The sequence below is a fragment of the Danio rerio genome, chromosome 21 (genome assembly GCF_052040795.2).
Source record: "Danio rerio strain M-AB ecotype USA chromosome 21, GRCz13ab, whole genome shotgun sequence".
Lineage (NCBI taxonomy): Eukaryota > Metazoa > Chordata > Actinopteri > Cypriniformes > Danionidae > Danio > Danio rerio.
The window spans coordinates 13,128,635-13,147,579 of NC_141041.1; the positions used below are offsets into that span (position 1 = coordinate 13,128,635).

Genomic DNA, 18,945 nt, shown 5'->3' on the forward strand with positions numbered 1-18,945 from the left:
GAGTAGGGCAGGCCGGCAGTTTGAGACCCCTGTTCAAGGAAAACAACTATAACTATGCTTATATTAACTTTAACTGTCAAAAGCTATTAGTTATTAGTTAACGTTTTTAGTGATTAATAAAATTTTGGTAACCAATAACCTTAACTTTTAAGATTTTGATTATTGTTATAAAGTAATGTGCATGTTTTGTAAAGCTACTTTGAAACAATTATTGTGAATTACTTGAATTGAAATTAGTTTAATATAATCATTTAATTGAATTTTTTTTAATTATTTGTATTATTTTGAACTATAATCACTGTGTTCATTTAGTGTATTTCTACTAGGGTTTTCACGATACTGGAATTCGGTACCAATCAGTACTGAAATTTTAAAGTCCATTTCCCGTGAACATTTAAGCGCTGTGGAGCACACTCTTAAACAGCCCTGATTTGCCATTGTGTTCACATGCTCAACAAAAAAGTCTGTGATTGGCCGTGAATGTCATCGATTCACCGAGCTCACTGCTGTATACTGAGTGAAACCACCCATACAGAGACACTTGAGCAATTTAAAGCCACTTAATCAGCGGATCACTTGTATGTCAGCTTATAGACAAACCAGCTGATCGACGTGACTGAAACACTCCAGTGTCCCTATATCTGTGGTTACACTCAGTAAACAGCGGTGAGTTCAGTAAACTGATGACCTTCACGGCAAATCACAGTTATTTCTGTTGAGAACATGAACACAATGGCAAATCAGCGCTGTTTAAGAACGTGCTAAAGGATGTTTTTAAGGTGCTTAACAAAGTTTTTAAAATTCCAGTACTGATTGGTATCGAATTCCAGTATCGTGTCAACACTAATTTCTACCACCAAATAAAAACACTAACTGGCCCTTTTTATATATCTCCAAAGCTCTCTGAGACCAAAGTGTTCACTTCCTCTTGTGCACCTCCAACTGAGAACCACATCACACCTGGCCAAAGGTAATACGTTTAGCCCTTCTGTTCTCATTTTATAAGTCTGAGTTCAGCAAAGGCAAACTTTGAGAAAACTATTCTTTATTTCCAATCATGTGGTTGTTACAGCAGATACATCTTGATAATGATGCCTTGTGCTTATTTAACTGACCGTATTGTGGGTTTTGTTGCAGCCTGGATCTGTCAACTCTGCTGCAGAAGCCTGTGGACCGAGAGGAGGTGGGAGGTCTCAAGGCCGTGGGCTCCTCTCAGGGGCTTGGCCACAGTCTGGTCTTCACCAACTCCCACCACCAGCCTGCTCGAAACGGAGGCACACCTGCTGGCTCCAACAGCTACACACATGCCACCCTGGTGAGATGATCCACAGGCCTGATTTATAGCACATACAGAGCTGCTTTTCTTCAGCATGAATCGCAGTGACCCATGTGAATGTTGTTGCTATGCTGTTTTTTTATTTTATTTAATTTTTCTTTCTAGTTAGTTGTGTGCCACTAGTGTGTGTATATTGATATCTGAATGGGTTTTCTGATGGCACCTTGCTTTTGTGTATTTCTTCAGTCCTCTGTTTTGGGTTCTGGTTTTGGAGAGCTGGGTGGTCCAAAACTCGGGCAGACGGCTGGGCAGCAAATACTGGAACAGCTGAAGGGGCCTGGTCTTGGGCAGCTTACCTCCCAGCCCTCTAGCACAGGGACCAACTGCACCCCTGTAGGGGGGCTGGTGGGGACGGGGATGTCTGTCCCCTCCTCCTCCTGGGACATCAAACCTCCTGGAACACAGAGCTCTACTTCCCTCCCCTCCCAATTCAGTCGTGAGTGTTACAGGTCTTTTATACTAGTTCATACTTGAAACGTTGTTGCTCTGCAGTGAACACACCTAAGTGGTTCACATTAAAGATTTCTACACTTTCATTTTTTAATGATGTTTTTAGGTTGCTTTCACATGAAGTCATTAATGACTCTTGAAATTCAGATGGAGGGCAGGAAGTGGTTCTTCTACATAGGAATTGCTATCAGAACATCAAAATGTTTCTGTTTTATGTTGTTTATAATTGTTTAAATCGGCCAAAATAAGAAATGCCGTACAGCTTTTATAGACTTCCAAAAGTTTTAGCTTATAAAGGGGGTAAAGTTCAAGAAACTGGCAAAAAACGGAAGAAAAGGCAGCCTGTTATCAACATTTATTCAATACATCCATGTGTACAAACTTTTTTTGAACGCGATAATTCGTTTGACAGCACTAATGAAGATTATATGCAGGTCTAGCTATGTGATTAAATATTTATTATTTAAAAATTAGATACAACCACCACACATAACATACCCTACCATGCAATCGCTGCAATGAAATCTCTGTCTTGTTTGCGATAACCCAAGTCTTTACTGGTGTTTCGGCAGAATAACCAACTGTAAAGTGACCATCTAGATGTGCAGCAGCAGCAGTAAATGTTTGTTAATGGCAAGTTCATCGACAAAACATAAAAGAAATGGAACCCTTGCAACAAAACTAGACAGTTATTATTGCGGAACACTTTTTCCCCCCTTACAAAAATAAATCAATAAAAATGTAGACTATGTGTTCACACTTTTGTATGCTTCTATCTGCTATTTCGTGATGTCTGGTGATATCTGCATGGGGAAAAACTATAGTAATTCAAAATAAACTTGTTTTTGAACCACATAGTAAAGTGTATAATGTGTACAACTCTTTTTTTAATGAATACTACTGAATACTGTAGCATAGTAAACTGATCAACTGTAATAAACACTGTAATCTTAGTGTAAACTGTGGTGCTTTGTGATCATAGTTTAGAAAACTTACTATTCTACACTATAGACTAAAAATTACTATGATAGTGTCGCGCCAATGGTGTAGTGGTTAGTGCGTCGACACATGCACTCTGGTGCTCGCGGCGACCCGAGTTCGATTTCGCCTTGTGGTCCTATGCTAATGCTTTCCCTCTCTCTGCTCCCATGCTTTCCTGTCAATTCTCTACTGTCTTATCAAATAAAGGTGAAACCCTCTAAAATAAAAAAATACTATGATAGTTAAATTCAAGTAATTATCTATAGTATGCTTCTAAACACTCTAGTATTTACTATAGTATTTTTAAAGTAATTGCTACTGCCTCGATGACAGGCAAATATATTTTAGTTCAGTCGAAAACTCGCCCCTCTTCATGATATAAAGATCATGCCCAACATATGTGGTTATTTTCTATTTATACTTCCTTTGAAATATGGTATAAATCACAAAAATACGGATTTTTCCTCTGATTTTCCTGTCTCCCATTCAGAAGTTTACTTCCTGCCCTCCATCTGAATTTTGCGTGTCATAAGAACCATGTCATTGAAAACAACCTATTAACATTGTTATTAATTAATCAACGGCCAATGAGTAGCACACATTATAAATCACAAAATAAAAGCTAATTATTATAATAGCAAAAATAATAAAAGTAATAAATACAAACTAACTAAAAAATAATACAGACACATGCAGAGATAAGACATTCATCATAACACAATGAAGGAAAACTGATTTTTTTTTTAAGTGTAAATCAACACATTTAATTTAGTTCATACATTTTAAAATAATCAGTTAATTTCTCTGAACTTCTTTACACTGCATGCAAAACATTTTCACTTTGTGCACTGCAGGAGAGTTTCAAATGCAGCCAGAGCCATCTTTGGTGCTAAGCCAACTCGCCCAGCGGCAGCAAAGCTCCCTGACCCACACGGGGCCTCTTGCCAGGCAGCCCAGCCCTCCCCCTTTAAGTACCCCATCGACTGCCCAGGGCACACTGGAAGCCTTTCCGAAAGCGCCAGAACCTTCTCAGCACCGTGATGGGCCCTCGATGGCCCCCTCACAGACAGGCGACTCTCAGGGCAGCAGCACACAGCAGCGGCAGATAAAGACTCAAAAGCGACGGATACCTCCCACTTCCAAGGTGACCCGACATCTGAAACACAAACATGCACTGTAAGATTGTGTGATGGCCATGCTATTTAAGCATACATGAAATAAGCATACATAAAATTACCTTCAACTATTTTACTTGCACTGTCAGGGTTCATTGAAACTTTCAGTCCAAAAGATTGTGGGATAGAGCTTAAAGGGCCATGAAACCCCCCTGTCCCAGCAGGGTGTTTTCACACCTCTAGTTTAAAAAAAGGTCAGGAAAGTGGGTGAGTCCACCTTTGTTTAGGGTGGAGTGGCGAAAGAGGGAAGGATTTGCATGAAAAGGAGAGTTTCTGTTTGAGCACACGCTGATTTTCACAGAGGCAAAATAAACACAGATGCAGGGGAGAAAGACAGTGACCATGTTTACATGAACATCAGTCATCGAATTATTTGGCAAATTCTTAATTTGTCTACTTTAACTGCAGTTTGGCACTTTCACTTTTATTCAGTTACATTTCATGCATGCCCTACATTGCAATCGAGGTATTGGATGCGCGGAACTGCTGGAAGAGTGTTGTTTTATTGGAATGTTTGGTACCGCATGCCTAATGGGAGAAAAAAAACGCTTGCATTTCTCAGTAACATAGATGCACTTGTTAGATAGCGTCAAAAAGCTGTGTGTATAGATGATCCTGTCACAAAATGCGGCAAAAATCCTACACGACGGTAATAGTTTAAGGTGTTTACATGTTTACATTCAAAGAGCAGCATTTACAGCAGATCTTTTAGTCCATGATATTGTAGCGATATTAACGTACTGTAAACTTAGTCAGGTTTTGTCTTTAAAAACTAGAGTACTGCTGACGATACAAACTAATTTTGCCATCTGAATAAACATAAACAAAGAACACTCATCGCACACTTACCAAATCAGTACAGACAGGATAATCAACATGAACTGGAAATGCGTCCTTTTTAAAAGGAGACGAGCAGCAAATCCGGATTTTACCATTTCTAGATGTGAAAAGCTCTAGGGTAAAAAAAAATATTCTTACAAACATATTTTTTTGTTGCGTGTTAGCAGACCACTGTTATCCACACATTAGTCCAGCTGCATTCTCATAGCGGGAATTAAAAACAAAACCTTAATTGCAGCACATTTAAGAACGCAACACTGACAACCCATGTCTCCAAACAATTATTTTTTTTCCCAATTGTTTTAATTGCGGTTTTGGCGTTTCTCTAATGTCTAAATATTGTAACAGCTAAAAACAGTCTTTGAAGCCATCATGCCTATTAATGAAGTTTGCACCTCATTCACAATAGAGTGCGCTGATTGTTTTGAATCAAATCTATCTCTTGGATTAATGATGAAAGCTCAAAGACATCACGTTGTACCGGCTGCTACAGACATCTAATTTCCAGGCTGGAATTCACACAATGATCTCATCACTGTGACGGAGCTTCTAAATTGCTTTTTGAACCAGAGGAACGAATTTGCTCGAATAATGCAAAAACAACCACTTCTTTGTGAAATAAATGTGACCTAATAGTGATTTTAGCAGCGTGGGACATATGACTGTCAAAATTTTAAAAAATGTGTTTTGGCGTTTCGTGACCCTTTAATGTGTTGTGCAAAATCGTCGATGACATAGTCAAGGAGAAAGCAAGGTAATTGAGAAGAAAATGCACAGATGAGTTGCTCCTGTTTTAGGAAATTGCTTGAATTTTTACGTTAGTTTAGTTTATTTTTCCAAAAATTGTATATATTATTTGATGGATCACATAATTATTTTTTTGTTTACTTCCGTTTAAAATATGGTGTGTGTGTGTGTCCGTGTGTGCGTGCGGGCGTGCGGGCGGTCTTTGGACATTTTTTGAGAGATGTTTCTAATAATAATAATATAATACTTTTATTGAATTTTCAGCCAATATGATTTTTAAATCTCATTCTTATGTGGTTATTTGGTGCTAAAGAAACAGTTTTTTTGGACCAGTCCAGTTCTTGCTAAATAAAATGTAAAACAACTTAATGACCTCATAAAAGAGGGTCATAATGTCAATGGTCAAAATAATTGAACTGATGTTTTATCAGCATGTACTGCCTGTATTTACATTCATGTCTTTGTGCACATCCAGATCCCCGCGTCTGCAGTAGAGATGCCTGGCTCAGCAGATGTGTCTGGTCTCAATGTGCAGTTTGGTGCCCTGGACTTTGGTTCAGAATCTGCCCTGCCGGACTTCAGCCAATCGGAGAACTGCAGCAGTGAACCCATAAGAGAGACTGCAGTAGTTTCTCAGTCACAAAGCAGCCTTTACTCTAAACCAATCAGGTCAGTCTGGGTTAAAATGTAGCTATAATGGACACATAATAGTACTTGGTGAAGTCTAAATTAAATTGAAGTGCTTTTTCTTTTTCTTTGAGCAGTGGACATCTTGTTTTGCTGATGTTCCTAAATCTCTCAGAGCATGTCTTTCAAACCATTATACTCTCTTTAGCTTTAAAAAGAACAACAACTCTCCGATCTGCATGCTAATCTGTTTCCCATGATCTCCCCTGCAGTGAATCTCTGAGCAGTCCGGTCCCTTTGCTGCTGCCTCTGGCCTCTTCTGACAGCATCTACCCCTCTCCCTCAGTCCCTCTCCCAAGCCTCGCCCCGTCCCACAGCACCCCCAGCTCGGCCACAGCTCCCTCGTCCTCCTCTTCCTCCTCTTCCTCGTCCGCTGCATCATCGGCGGGGAACAGCTTTGACTGCGGTGTGGCTCCTCACTCAAGACTGACCTTTTCACAGAGCAAGGAGCCTTCTGGACCTGTGACAGTGGGTGCAATTTAAGATGTTATAGCTATAAAGCGATGAAAATCAACACTTGAAAATTCTGTTTATAGTAGGGCTGCATGACATTAGGGGGAAAAAAACGTACATTGCTATATTATATTGCGATATTTCACAAGATAACTTGAATAGCTCTATTGGTGAAAATAGAATAACTTTCCATTAATTGGGATGATTTTGTGGGGGAGTGCATCTTCATAAAATCAAGCATAGATGAATGCAGTAGAGCAAATATACAAATGAAGCAGTCTAACAGTATTTACTAACAAAAACAAACTAATCAAATGTACAATAAAGCTGTATAGTCTTATTATATTAATAATTAAATGTTATTAATCTTTGTTAAAGCTACAAATATAAAGCCCAAATGCTTTAAACTTCTTTAAAATATTTAAACAGGTCTTAAAAACACCTGGGTCCTCATGTACGAAGACTTGCGTGGAAATCATACTAAAACATTGCGTACGCACAAAGCTGTAAATGTGCGTACGCAGAAAAAAATTCAGATGTATGAAACACTGCGTACGCCGAATCTCACGCATATTCTTTTGTACATCCGAATGAACGTGAAACTGAGCGCAACATGCACGAGCACAAAACCCCTCCCTGCCTCATCCCCCGTATGAATATGCTAATGACTCTACTTTGGCAAGTAGAAAGACAAGTAGGAATCATTAATAAGTCTGTGCGTCATATTTTATTTGCACATTTATTGAATGGAAAAGTTTCTGATTCACGCATGCAAATTCATCTTCAGATGGTGCCTTTATAGCAATGTGCGTGCAGTAGATTGCTCAGATTACATTGGGAAAACAGGCGACCGCTGCAATTTGCGCAATGTTTGGCTGGTCAACTGTATGGTATGGAAACCTTATATACCTGCTAGATGAACCTGTCTCATACAGCTGCCATTGCAAGGCTCAGACACTTTGTAGAGAGCAATTTAACACAACTGTCCCTAAGAGTCGCCAATGGAAATAAAACAGACACGCACAAAAAATGTGCGTACACCAGCCATAAAGCTGCCGTGGAGCTGCGCACATTCCCACGTTCAGTTCATCGTTAATAAATCCAAACGTGAAACCTGGCGTACGCAAAGTTTGTGTGCGTATGCAGCGTTGATACATGAGGCCCCTGATGTTCATAAACTTTCATTGTAATGGTTTATTTTTCACTTTTTATTATTTTCACTCATTTATTTTCACTTTATATTACTTTATTACAGTAGTGTAAATTATAAAATTGTTACATTTTTGCAGATATAACCCTATAAACTAGGGCTGCAAAATATATCGTTTAGCATCCATTTCCCAATATGTGAATCTGCAATAGTCACATTGATGGATGTGCAATGTGAAAGTCAACACTCTACATTTCATGTGAATTGAAATTGTTGTGTAATGCTAATACACAATATTATATTATTACATCTGCTTTTATTACACTTGCTATATATATATATATATATATATATATATATATATATATATATATATATATATATATATATATATATATATATATATTTGAAAATGAAACTGGCAATTAAAATTCAGCTCGCCATCACAGAAGGAAACTTAATTTTTAAATGCATTAAAATTTGCTATTTTAAATAATGGTAGTGTACAAGCTTTTATGATGTTTCGTCAATCAACTACTGTAATTGATTCAATGCACTTTGCTTGCATCTCTGACAGAACGGTTTCAATGGTGCGAGGACCTCTGCTGCTTTAGACAGTAAGTCAAACTCATTTAACTTCCTTTTTGTGAATTACGTTTATGGACTTTACCTGCTTTATTTGTGCAGTATATGATGCATATGTCTTCTCCATCAGCCACATCGAGTTCCTCCACTCCAAAACAAGAGTCCCCCTCTCTGGTTAGCAACACAAGTGTTGCTCCATCTGCCCCATCCTCGCTGCTGCCCTCTTCTGTTACACCACACAGCTCTGCTTTGCCCAGCCTGGCATCTGAGCTGTCCTCCGCCAGTTTACCTCCGCTCAGCAGGTACTTTTGTGTACTACTACAGGGCTTATATTCTCAAAGCATCTTAAGGCTACTCATTGTTAATTTAAAGGAACAGTTCATCCAAAAATACAAAATCTGCTATCATTAGCTCAGCCTACAATTGTTTAAAACCTATTTGAGTTTCTTTTTTCGGTTGAACACAGAATGAGATATTTAGAAAATAATGAGGTAAAAAAATTAACTATCCTGTGCAACTCTTAAAAGTAATGGGAGTCAGACATAAATTTGGGACAAATTTTTGCTTTAAAGGGCCATGAAACTCCCTCGTTTCAGCAGGGTGTTTTCACACCTCTACTTTGGAAAAAGTCAGAAAAGTGGGCGTGTCCAGCTCTGTTTAGGGGGGAGTGTCGGAGGAACTAAAGTGGGAGGGTGTAGGAGTGTCTATTTGGGCACGCGCGAGTTTCAGAGTCAAAATACACAGACAGGAGAAAGTGATGGTGTTTAACCTACATAGACATCTGTAGTCGAATTATTTGCCAAATTATTAAATGGTGGACTTTAACTACAGTTTGGCTCTTTCATTCAGGGAATTCATTCATGCCCCTCGCAACAAACGAGATATTTGATTCGAGGAACTGCTCTAAGCGTGTATTTTTCATGCAATGTTTGATACCGCACGGCGAATGAGAGAAAAAAAAACTGCATTTCCCGGAAACTTAGATGCACACGGCAGGTAGCATCAGAAAGCCGCGTGTGTTATTCCGGTCACAAAATGCGGTGCTAACATTTCTGCACTCAGTGCAATAGTTAACTTAATTAGATACGAACAAACTGAATAAACAAAGAGCACTGGTCGCTCACAGCGAATCCAGATTTCAGCGTTTGCAGATGAGAACAGCTCTTAGGTAAACAATAATCCTCCTTAGACACGTAAGTTATTGTTGTCGAGCGTCGCGTACACTGTTAATCCACACGTGATCCAGATAAGCTCTCACAGAGAGAAAATGAAAACGAAACTTAACGGCAGCAAACTATAAAAGCAACACTCCACGCTTGTTTTGCCAACACAACGTGGCGTCTTTGTGGTGTAAACACGGTGACACTAATGAATATTAATGAAGTTGCACAATAGAGCGCGCTGATTGGTTTGAACCAAGCCTTACTCATGCATTAATGCATCACACTGTAAGACGTAATAAGACTCACTCTGGCACAGACGCCCAGTCTGTACTCTGGAATACACGCTATTATGTCATGACCGTGACGCAGCTTCAAAAATTCGTTTCAAACAGGAAGTACAAATTTGCTTGAAATAACGCAAAAACAACCAATTTACACTTTTTAGTGAAATATAGGTGTCCTAATAGTGTTTTTAGCAGTGTGGGACACATATACGACTGTCAACAGCTCAAAAAATGGGTTTTGGTGTTTCGTGACCCTTTAAGAGTTTTTGAAGAAGCGCTTTAGCTTGAAAAACGTGCACATAAATATGTGAAACATCAACAGTATTGAAGAAGATCCTTGAGATGCAAGCAATTTGGAAACATTTGACTACAAATAGCTTTTCCAAAGGTATCACCTTTTGTAGAGGGGGTATTATGTAGAATTAGTCATGGATGCATCACTTCACTAACAAAGAGAAACCACCTTTGCATTTCTTAGTACTAGCCATGATTAATCTACTCTGTTATTAAAAGGCTGTTTATATTCATATTCAGCAGCTGCTTACATGAAGCACACATATAAGAGGCTGACATTTAGCTGAACATTTTATTCATTCATTTTTCTTTTCAGCTTAGTCCCTTTATTAATCAGGGGTCACCGCAGCGAAATGAACCGCTAACTTACTAGTTAAGGATGCCCTTGCAGCAGCAACCTATCACTGGAAAACACCCATACACTGTCACTATGGACAATTTAGCTTACCCAATTCACCTATAGCGCATGTCTTTGGACTGTGGGGAAATCAGAGCACCCGAAGGAAACCCACACCAAAATGGGAAGAACATGCAAACTCCACACAGAAATGCCAACTGACCCGGCTAAGGCTCGAACTAGTGACCTTCTTGCTGTGAGGTGACAGCGCTACCCACTGTGCCACCCTTTTAGCTGTACTTTACTTGTTTGATTACAGAAATTTAGCATATTAAAATCTTTAAAGCTTTGGTCGTTTATAGTAGTTTTATATACTAAACGCAAATTTTGACACTGTTTTGGAGCACACTAGCTCCTTAAAACTGACAAACTAATACTTAAAACTTATATATATATATATATATATATATATATATATATATATATATATATATATATATATATATATATATATATATATTTATATATATGTGTGTGTGTGTATGTGTGTGTATATATATATATATATATATATATATATATATATATATATATATATTTTTTTTTTTTTTTCCATTATTTTTTTTTTATTTTACAGGACTTTAAATCTGGCAAAATGTTTATTTCTTAATATTTCTATGGATAAATCTCTGAAAGAGACCCCTCCTCTATTAACCAATTACTGTGTATGTAGTTAATAATCAGGCTTGGAGATCATACATTGCAATGCAGCCGACCACACCCTTACTCTCATGCCGAGTTGAGACTGCATGATTTTAGCCCTGATTTTGACTCGCTGATAGGTTTTGAGAAATTGTAGACAAATGCCTGAAATCACAGGCAAATCGGTGCTCATTCATGTGAGTAACAGTCACACAGCATGAACTATCAGAGACACGATCTGAGAGAATCGCAGAAGAGTCGCTGGCACCCGTGAGATATTTGGGATGAGAGAGCAGCATCCACTACGGTATGTGCAGGCCAGCAGGAGGTTGTACTTATTTTTGGTCTTTTTGGGCCCATGAAATGGAGGAAAAACTAGTGTAAATTTGGCAGAAGCATCTGTGTCTTTTTGACGTGTCATCTAAGCAATACCACAAATGGATCCAAAAAGAAATCAGTTTGACAGAAATTGCTAATTCCCTTCAGAAGACAGGTGAGCATATTAAGTACATTTTCTCGCCCCTAAAGGCTTCCTTCTCATTATGTATTTAATAATAAAAGATATACTATGTGACCGTGCGTTATTTCCACGTCACTTCTCGCGTGTGTCTGGATGTGAGATGTAGTTCGTGGACCAAGAAAACGTTGTCGGCGATTCTTAAAGTCATGCAGTGTGAAACCCCCTGTCACCGCTCCACAACCCCTTCGCCGTAAACACATCAGTGACAGAACGCTACCCCAGAAAGTCATGCAGTGTTAAAGCATCCGTGACGCGACTACTTTAAAATCATGCAGTCTGAAATCAGCATTAGTTTAACTCATAGTGGTAAGATAAAAATGTTTTGTGAATATGTCTAAGATTTATATATATTTGATTTGGTGTTTTCTAAAAGTGTGACCTGTACCTGTTTTTCCCCCTGTAGTCATGTGAGCAGTGGCCATCCCTCTGTGTCGGCACTTTGCACCACATCTTCACATACAGTGAGTTCTGTAGGAGGGACACACACTTGTTTTCCTCACCACCTCCGCCGTCTGTAACGCCTCGTGTATTTGTGTGCGCAGTATACCAGTGTGGACAGCGTCAACTCTCTCGCCCCCTCGTCCATGGCGTTTTCCTCCCCGCCAGTGTCTGCTCTGGCCAGCAGTAGCATGAACAACTCAGTGAGCGGTGGGAACAGTCTGCATGGGCCTGGAGTTTTGGGTCATGGCCCCAACGGTAGCACGCCTTCTGCTGTCAGGACGGCCCAGCTACTGTCTTCTTCCAGCGGTGAGAGAGCACATCCCTTTATCATAATAGGGCTGCATGATTATATTGCAAAATTTAACGTTGCAATATTTTGTCATTTTGCCATTTATATGTTGCGATATCATTCGATAACGATAATTATTGAATATTTTCAAAAACGATAATTATTGAATATTTTTTTAATAATACATTTTAAAATATTAGGATTTTTTTAACCACTTTATTTTAATTTACCAACATTACTAAGGCAAAAAGTTTTAATAATCAAAAACAAAAATACTTAAACAAAATATGATCTGATCTCTTTATAATAAAATAAACATGAGAGATTCTAAAACTTGATAAATACAATGTTACACACAAAGTGTGCGCAGTGGTAAAGCGTAAATACTAAACAATAAAAGCAGACTTTAAGGTGTGAATAATAATGATATAGTCAGTGGTTGAAAGTAATAAATTACAAATACTCAAACTACTGTAATTGAGTGTTTTTTCTCAGGAATTGTAATTTACTAAGTAGTTATTAAAATGTGTACTTTTACTTTTCCCTTAAATACTTTTTTAGTGCTGTATCTGTACTTTTACTCTTACTACTTTCCTTCAACCTGCAGTCACTTCTTTATTTTTTCTTGTCTGTGGGGATTAGAAAAATCAGTCCTGTGATTCCTGTCCAATCAAATCGCACATAGAAGGTAAATCGCATCATAATGAACTACCTCAAGACATGGACGATTTATAATTGCAGCAAACTGTTTGGAAGCATTAAAAGTGTCCTAGTAGATGTTCAAAATCTTTACACACATTGACCCAGAGACTGTTGCATGTCACTGATGAGAAGATGACGGATGTTTACTGTATGATGAGTGAAATGGTCTTAAACCCCCAGCTGCCACAGGACATCAACATGACGTCAGATTGACATTGTACCTTAACGTTGTGGGGACGTTGCATTTTTTTTTTTAGAAATAAAAATTGGTTTGACATCAAAACTCAACATCAGGCCGATGTTAGTGTCCAACTGGGTAATAAGTAAATGCAGTACAGAATATTACGTTTACACACATCCACAAATTACATATAAACATCAGTTTTTTACAGTGTAAAACTCACTACTCTTGAGTACTTTTAAAAGGTCTTGTTTTTACTTATACTTTCAGTATCATTTACCATAGATACCTTTTTTTTAAGAACATTTATAATTTTATGCAACATTACAAATTGGGAAATTGAATGACTGTATTGCCCCCTATGCTAAAAAATCAGATGGGAAGCTAGTGGCTGGGATGCACAAGAAAAGAAACCAAAAAGCCACTCTAGCGACATCCTTTTTTTTTTTACTTACAATCTCCTCACTGCTGCTATACCGCACTCATTATTCTGACCTGAATAGACAAGTGGGTGGATTCCTTGACCATTTATTATGGGTTTTGCGCTACTTGAGTTCTTTAGTTCTACTTGCATGAAGCACGGGGTGCTTGGGGCATTCGCAAAAGGTCAGATGTTTTTAACTATGTTTTCAACTGTTTTTAAATGTAACAGTTTTGTAAGTTTAGAAATTTTTAAATACAATGTTATTTTTTGTTTGTTTGTGTATTCGATGTACTTGCGAAGGATTCAGGGGTCCGTTCTTCGTACCTCGCTTAAATTATCTAAGATTATTTGGCAGATCCCGGATCTTTTAATCTTGATAACTGATCTCTCGCTAATTTGGTTCTTCAAACGAGTTCGCGAATCAGATTAGAATGTCTGGATAAACTGATCTGAGATCGCTGCTTGTGTTGTGAAGGACAGATCTATCGATCCTCGAAATCATGATCAGCAATGCAACGATTGGCTGACGGCACAGCAGCGTAATGACATCATCTGATTAATATTCAATTATCCATGTGAGCAAAATTACATCAAATTAGCAGTAAACGGCTTGTTAAATATGACACGCAAGAACTTTCCACATTTGTTGTGAGCTGCAGGCTTTCCACGTTCATGTGTCAAGTGTATTCATCATGTATTTCAGTGCAAATCAATGTATTTAGTTCTACATTTAGAAAATATTTTCTTTATTATAGTAGCCGTTTTTTAATCGGTGTAAAGAATAACTGGTTGTTTACAAAAGCATTTTCATATTGGTAAAGGTGTCTGCAACTTTTGTGAAGCATCAAATCACCGGCATATTAACTATCAAAACATGTTTATGACTGCATAAATGTATTATTGCTTTTAAAAAAGTCACATATTGTGCATTTCTATTATACACAATTTGTACTAAAGCGATCTAAAAAGTTCATATCAATAAGTTTTCTCTTTGCACCACCAGGTGGCAATCTTTGTACTTTCATTTCGAGGGTGCAGATTGCATACGTTTTATTAATATGTATAACTTAATTTATTTTATTAATGACTATAACTTTTATATATATATAGTTTAAAAAAATTTACCATTTTCCCAAGTGTATATAACTACTACTGTAAGAAAATATCAGAATTCGGAACATACTTTCTGTATTATCTTTGCTTGAACTAAGCCGATCTAATCCTGTTTATATGACTTGAACCTGCTCCCGATCATGTTTGACCTAGCAGAACTGTTGCTATGACAACAACTCTCGGATTAGCTTTGAAGAACGAAACGATCCTGGATCGTGTCAAATCGTCAATATCCAAATCCAGCTAACTGAGTAATCCACGTACGAAGAACGGACCCCTGTACTGTTACTCACTATTGGTTAGTTAATAAAAATATTTTATAATAAAAGATTTTTTACAAATTTTTCTTTTGTAGTTTTGAAAGTCAAAGTATTGCAGTCATGCTGACCACCTTGTAGTTTTCAAATGTGAATTGTTTTATTCCACGCATACCTTTTTTGAAGTTTTTCTCTTTTGGTCAAAAATGGCATTTTCAGTATTTGGTAGAAAGAGGAAAAACTACCAAAATAAGTCGAAATCAAGGCTGTGCTGTGCCGCAACGCCCAGTAGTGTTTAGCACACTCTTTGTTTTAGTTAAATGGGAAATCACTGTTTATTCTCAGTTTGATTCTTTTCAACCGTTCACTCATTCTCTAACATCTCTTGTCTGCATGTGTGCAGGTAAAGCTCCTCCTAATCTCTCTCAGGGGGTTCCTCCACTGCTGCCTAACCAGTACATCATGGGACCCGGAGGTCTGCTGCCTGCCTACCCGGTAAGAACCCTCATCCTCTTAATGCAGATCCGCTTTCAGCCTTCTGAATGTGGAATTTCAGGATTTCTGTGTGCCAGTGTTTGTTTTGGGTTGGCCGAACTTAATGGTGTTGCTTTTATGCAGTGATGCATTATAGTGTGTGTCATTGCACGAGTAATAACTCGTGACTTTCAGAGAGTTTATTTGATGTGTTTACTATACAAGCTCTGATTCTTTGAAATAAATCTCAATTGAATTACTCTGTAAAATGCTGAAAGTTCCTGTGTTGTACAGCAGATTTATGGCTACGAGGACCTCCACATGCTACAATCCAGACTACCAATGGTAAGACTAAACCCATCAAATTCCCATTTAGAGCCGATGCTGGGCTTAATGCTTTCTTTTCAACTTCAGTTATATTGTCTTGTTTATTGCTTTGAGTAAAATGTTTATATTTGTCTTATTTTATAAGGTTCTGAACAGTTTTCTACCAATTTTTAAATCAAAATTAAATTTACAAAATATATATATTTTTAAAATTTGTTTTGTTTTGTTTTCAGAACGTGACAGTTGGCCAGAAAAACAAATGCTTTAATGGTTGTAATTTATTAATGGGGTTATTCCACCAAATAATGAACTATTCTGAATTATACCGTGTTGAAATAAATATAAACATGGCTGAAAACATAGCACCTTTTTTAGTTTTATAAAGATCTTTACTCTATTTTAAATTGTGAAGAAATGTCATCAGTAGTTCATGGAATAAAAAATAAAAATGAATTTCAACAACAATTTCTTTGCATGACATTAATAGACAACAATAGCCTGGCCGAATGTTCACTCTGCATAATTGTTATGATCCTGTAGGATTACTATGGAATCACATTCCCAGGGCCCACCGCTCCGCTGTCTGGCAGAGATGGGAGCCTCGCCAGCAACCCTTACTCAGGTACTACACTGCCCTGCAATTATTTTTTTATTATTGCTCTGTAAACTCTGATTCATAACAATGTACATGACATTAGTGTACACAAAAACGGAAAATAACCTTTTAATAAATCCACCCAGGTGATGTCACAAAGTTTGGCCGAGGAGAATCCACCTCACCAGCGCCCTCTAGCAGCCTGTCTGCAGCTCACGCCCCACAGACAGCACAGCCTCCGCAGGCACAGAGCCAAGGCCAGAACCAGCCTCAGCCGCAGGGCCACCACAACACTCAACAGCCCTTCCTCAACCCAGCTCTGCCCCCCGGATATAGCTACACGGGCCTGCCCTACTACCCTGGGGTGCCCGGCGTGCCCAGTGCATTCCAGTACGGACCCACCATGTTTGTCCCCCCTGCCTCGGCCAAACAGCATGGCATGGGACTCAGCAACCCCACAACGCCATTCCAGCAGCCCAGTGGCTACGGCCAGCATGCCTTCAGCTCAGGTGTGTGTTCTGGTTTGGCTTTTCTATCTGAATATATGAATGCACTTTGTATCATCTGCATGTAGAATGAGATTTTAAAAATGCCAACCAGTCAATGACAATTAACTTCTAAACTAATTAAAGAGATCGTTCACCCAAAATCTAAAATTCTGTCATCATTTACACAAATTTTACTTGTTCCAAACCAGTTTTGAGTGTCTTTTTGTTGTTGTTGTTGAACACAATAAAAGATATTTTGAAAAATATTGGAGACCAGTGACCATTGACTTCCATTATATTTCTCTATATAAATCATTTATCAAAATATCTCTTTTTGTTCAACATTAAAAAGAAAACTCAATGTTTGGAGCCATTGAGGGAGAGCAAATGGTGAAGTTATTTACATTTTTGGGTAAACCATCCATTTAAGCCCAACCCCCCCCCATGAATGTTGTAATATTTGGTTATTTTAAATCGGTTTAATGGGAAGGATGGTTTTAATTTAAAAAAAAAAGTTTTGATCATTTTTCTTAACGTCGTTGTCAAGCTTTATTCACAACAAGCTTATGCATTATATTCATTGCAGTTTTAGCTTAAAACATGAAAGATTTAGAGGAAATTCACTCTTCTCAGTTTGCTCTGGTACATCTTTTGAGTTTTATTTTTTAGTTTTTCAAAGTATTTATCAAGGATTCTCTTCAGCAAATAAATCAACTTTGAATAGTTTGTTTTTATAACACTTATTACAGATTAATTATCTGAATGTTTAGTCATATATATTAGTGCATATTATACATGTACACTCTCATTAGTGCTGTGTGCAGCTGAGTATTCACATTTTTAATTTTTCATTAAATTTTTAGGGTATGATGACCTGACGCAAGGCCCAGCAGGATCCGATTACAGCAAAGGCTATAGTAACTCCTCTCAAACACAGGCCAAATCTGCTGCCTCTGGCCCAGGGAAAGGTACAGACATGAGAATACCTGGTATACTTACATTCTGTGTTTATGTACTAGTTTTCCCTCTCACTTATGATAAAATTGAAATGAATTGTTCATCATTTTGTGTACCAGGTGTCTCTGTGACATCTAGCAATTCTGGGGTGCCAGACATCAGTGGAACTGTTTACAATAAAACACAGGTACTTTTTCTTTGACATCTGCACATGGAAGATTTCTTCTAAAAGCCATAATATATAAAGACCATAATAAGTGATGAAACACACGATCCACAAGAAATCTACAAATACTATTGCATGTGTGTCAGGACCTGTGTAGAGTATGACAAATGTTAGCATTTACTTAAACACAACTTATAAAATTTAAAGAAACTTGATTTTCACCAAAAATGTTCATCTCCGTATTTTTCTATTGTCGTTGTTGACTTTTTTAAAAATGTGTTTTATGTTTGCTTTAAGTTTATTCTGTTTTTATTTTCATCATAATTTATATTGCTTTATTTATTTATTTATTTTTACAAATTTTTGATTTATATTATATTAGTGCAGTATTAAATATCAATTCTAATTATAACATATAATGCTTATATATTACTTATTTAACACAACAACAATAATAATAATAGCACATCCAAAAAAATATGACCAATTTTCAAGCTTTAGAGCCCAATTCTTAATAAATCAATACGTTCATCTAGATTTGTGTATATACAAAGATACAGCCAAATAAAATCTAAACTTTAATTTGTTTAATCAATCAATTAATTATTTTTTTCCCCTTTTGCAGCCGTTCGAGAAGCAGGGTTTCCATGCTGGCACACCTCCACCTTTCAACCTCCCGTCTGCTCTTGGTGGCACAGGACCTTTGACCCCTGGAGCTGCCCCAGGTTATGCTCCTGCTCCATTCCTTCACATTCTGCCTGCTCACCAGCAGCCCCACTCTCAGCTGCTCCACCATCACCTCACCCAGGACGGACAGGTCAGTGCCA

The 18,945-nt window shown here is 37.8% G+C and overlaps 1 protein-coding gene across 12 annotated transcripts in view; it reads left to right on the top strand.

The window, feature by feature from the left end:
- Positions 1 to 18,945, top strand: part of ubap2a (ubiquitin associated protein 2a) — a 38,559-nt gene that overhangs the window by 16,981 nt on the left and 2,633 nt on the right. For 2 of the 12 annotated variants that reach the window (XM_087300086.1, XM_087300088.1), the window contains exons 10-26: positions 900 to 970; positions 1,138 to 1,315; positions 1,523 to 1,772; positions 3,622 to 3,911; positions 6,005 to 6,198; positions 6,429 to 6,684; positions 8,397 to 8,436; positions 8,535 to 8,706; positions 12,108 to 12,165; positions 12,247 to 12,451; positions 15,515 to 15,606; positions 15,880 to 15,930; positions 16,453 to 16,534; positions 16,654 to 17,016; positions 17,859 to 17,984; positions 18,072 to 18,139; positions 18,744 to 18,935. In XM_087300086.1, coding sequence (XP_087156212.1) covers positions 900 to 970; positions 1,138 to 1,315; positions 1,523 to 1,772; positions 3,622 to 3,911; positions 6,005 to 6,198; positions 6,429 to 6,684; positions 8,397 to 8,436; positions 8,535 to 8,706; positions 12,108 to 12,165; positions 12,247 to 12,451; positions 15,515 to 15,606; positions 15,880 to 15,930; positions 16,453 to 16,534; positions 16,654 to 17,016; positions 17,859 to 17,984; positions 18,072 to 18,139; positions 18,744 to 18,935 — 2,688 coding nt within the window. Of the gene's footprint in view, positions 1 to 899; positions 971 to 1,137; positions 1,316 to 1,522; positions 1,773 to 3,621; positions 3,912 to 6,004; positions 6,199 to 6,428; positions 6,685 to 8,396; positions 8,437 to 8,534; positions 9,219 to 9,285; positions 9,664 to 10,671; positions 10,833 to 12,107; positions 12,166 to 12,246; positions 12,452 to 15,514; positions 15,607 to 15,879; positions 15,931 to 16,452; positions 16,535 to 16,653; positions 17,017 to 17,858; positions 17,985 to 18,071; positions 18,140 to 18,743; positions 18,936 to 18,945 lie in introns of those variants that run through there. The other 10 variants (XM_087300087.1, XM_087300089.1, XM_087300090.1 and 7 more) reach the window with 5 other exon arrangements.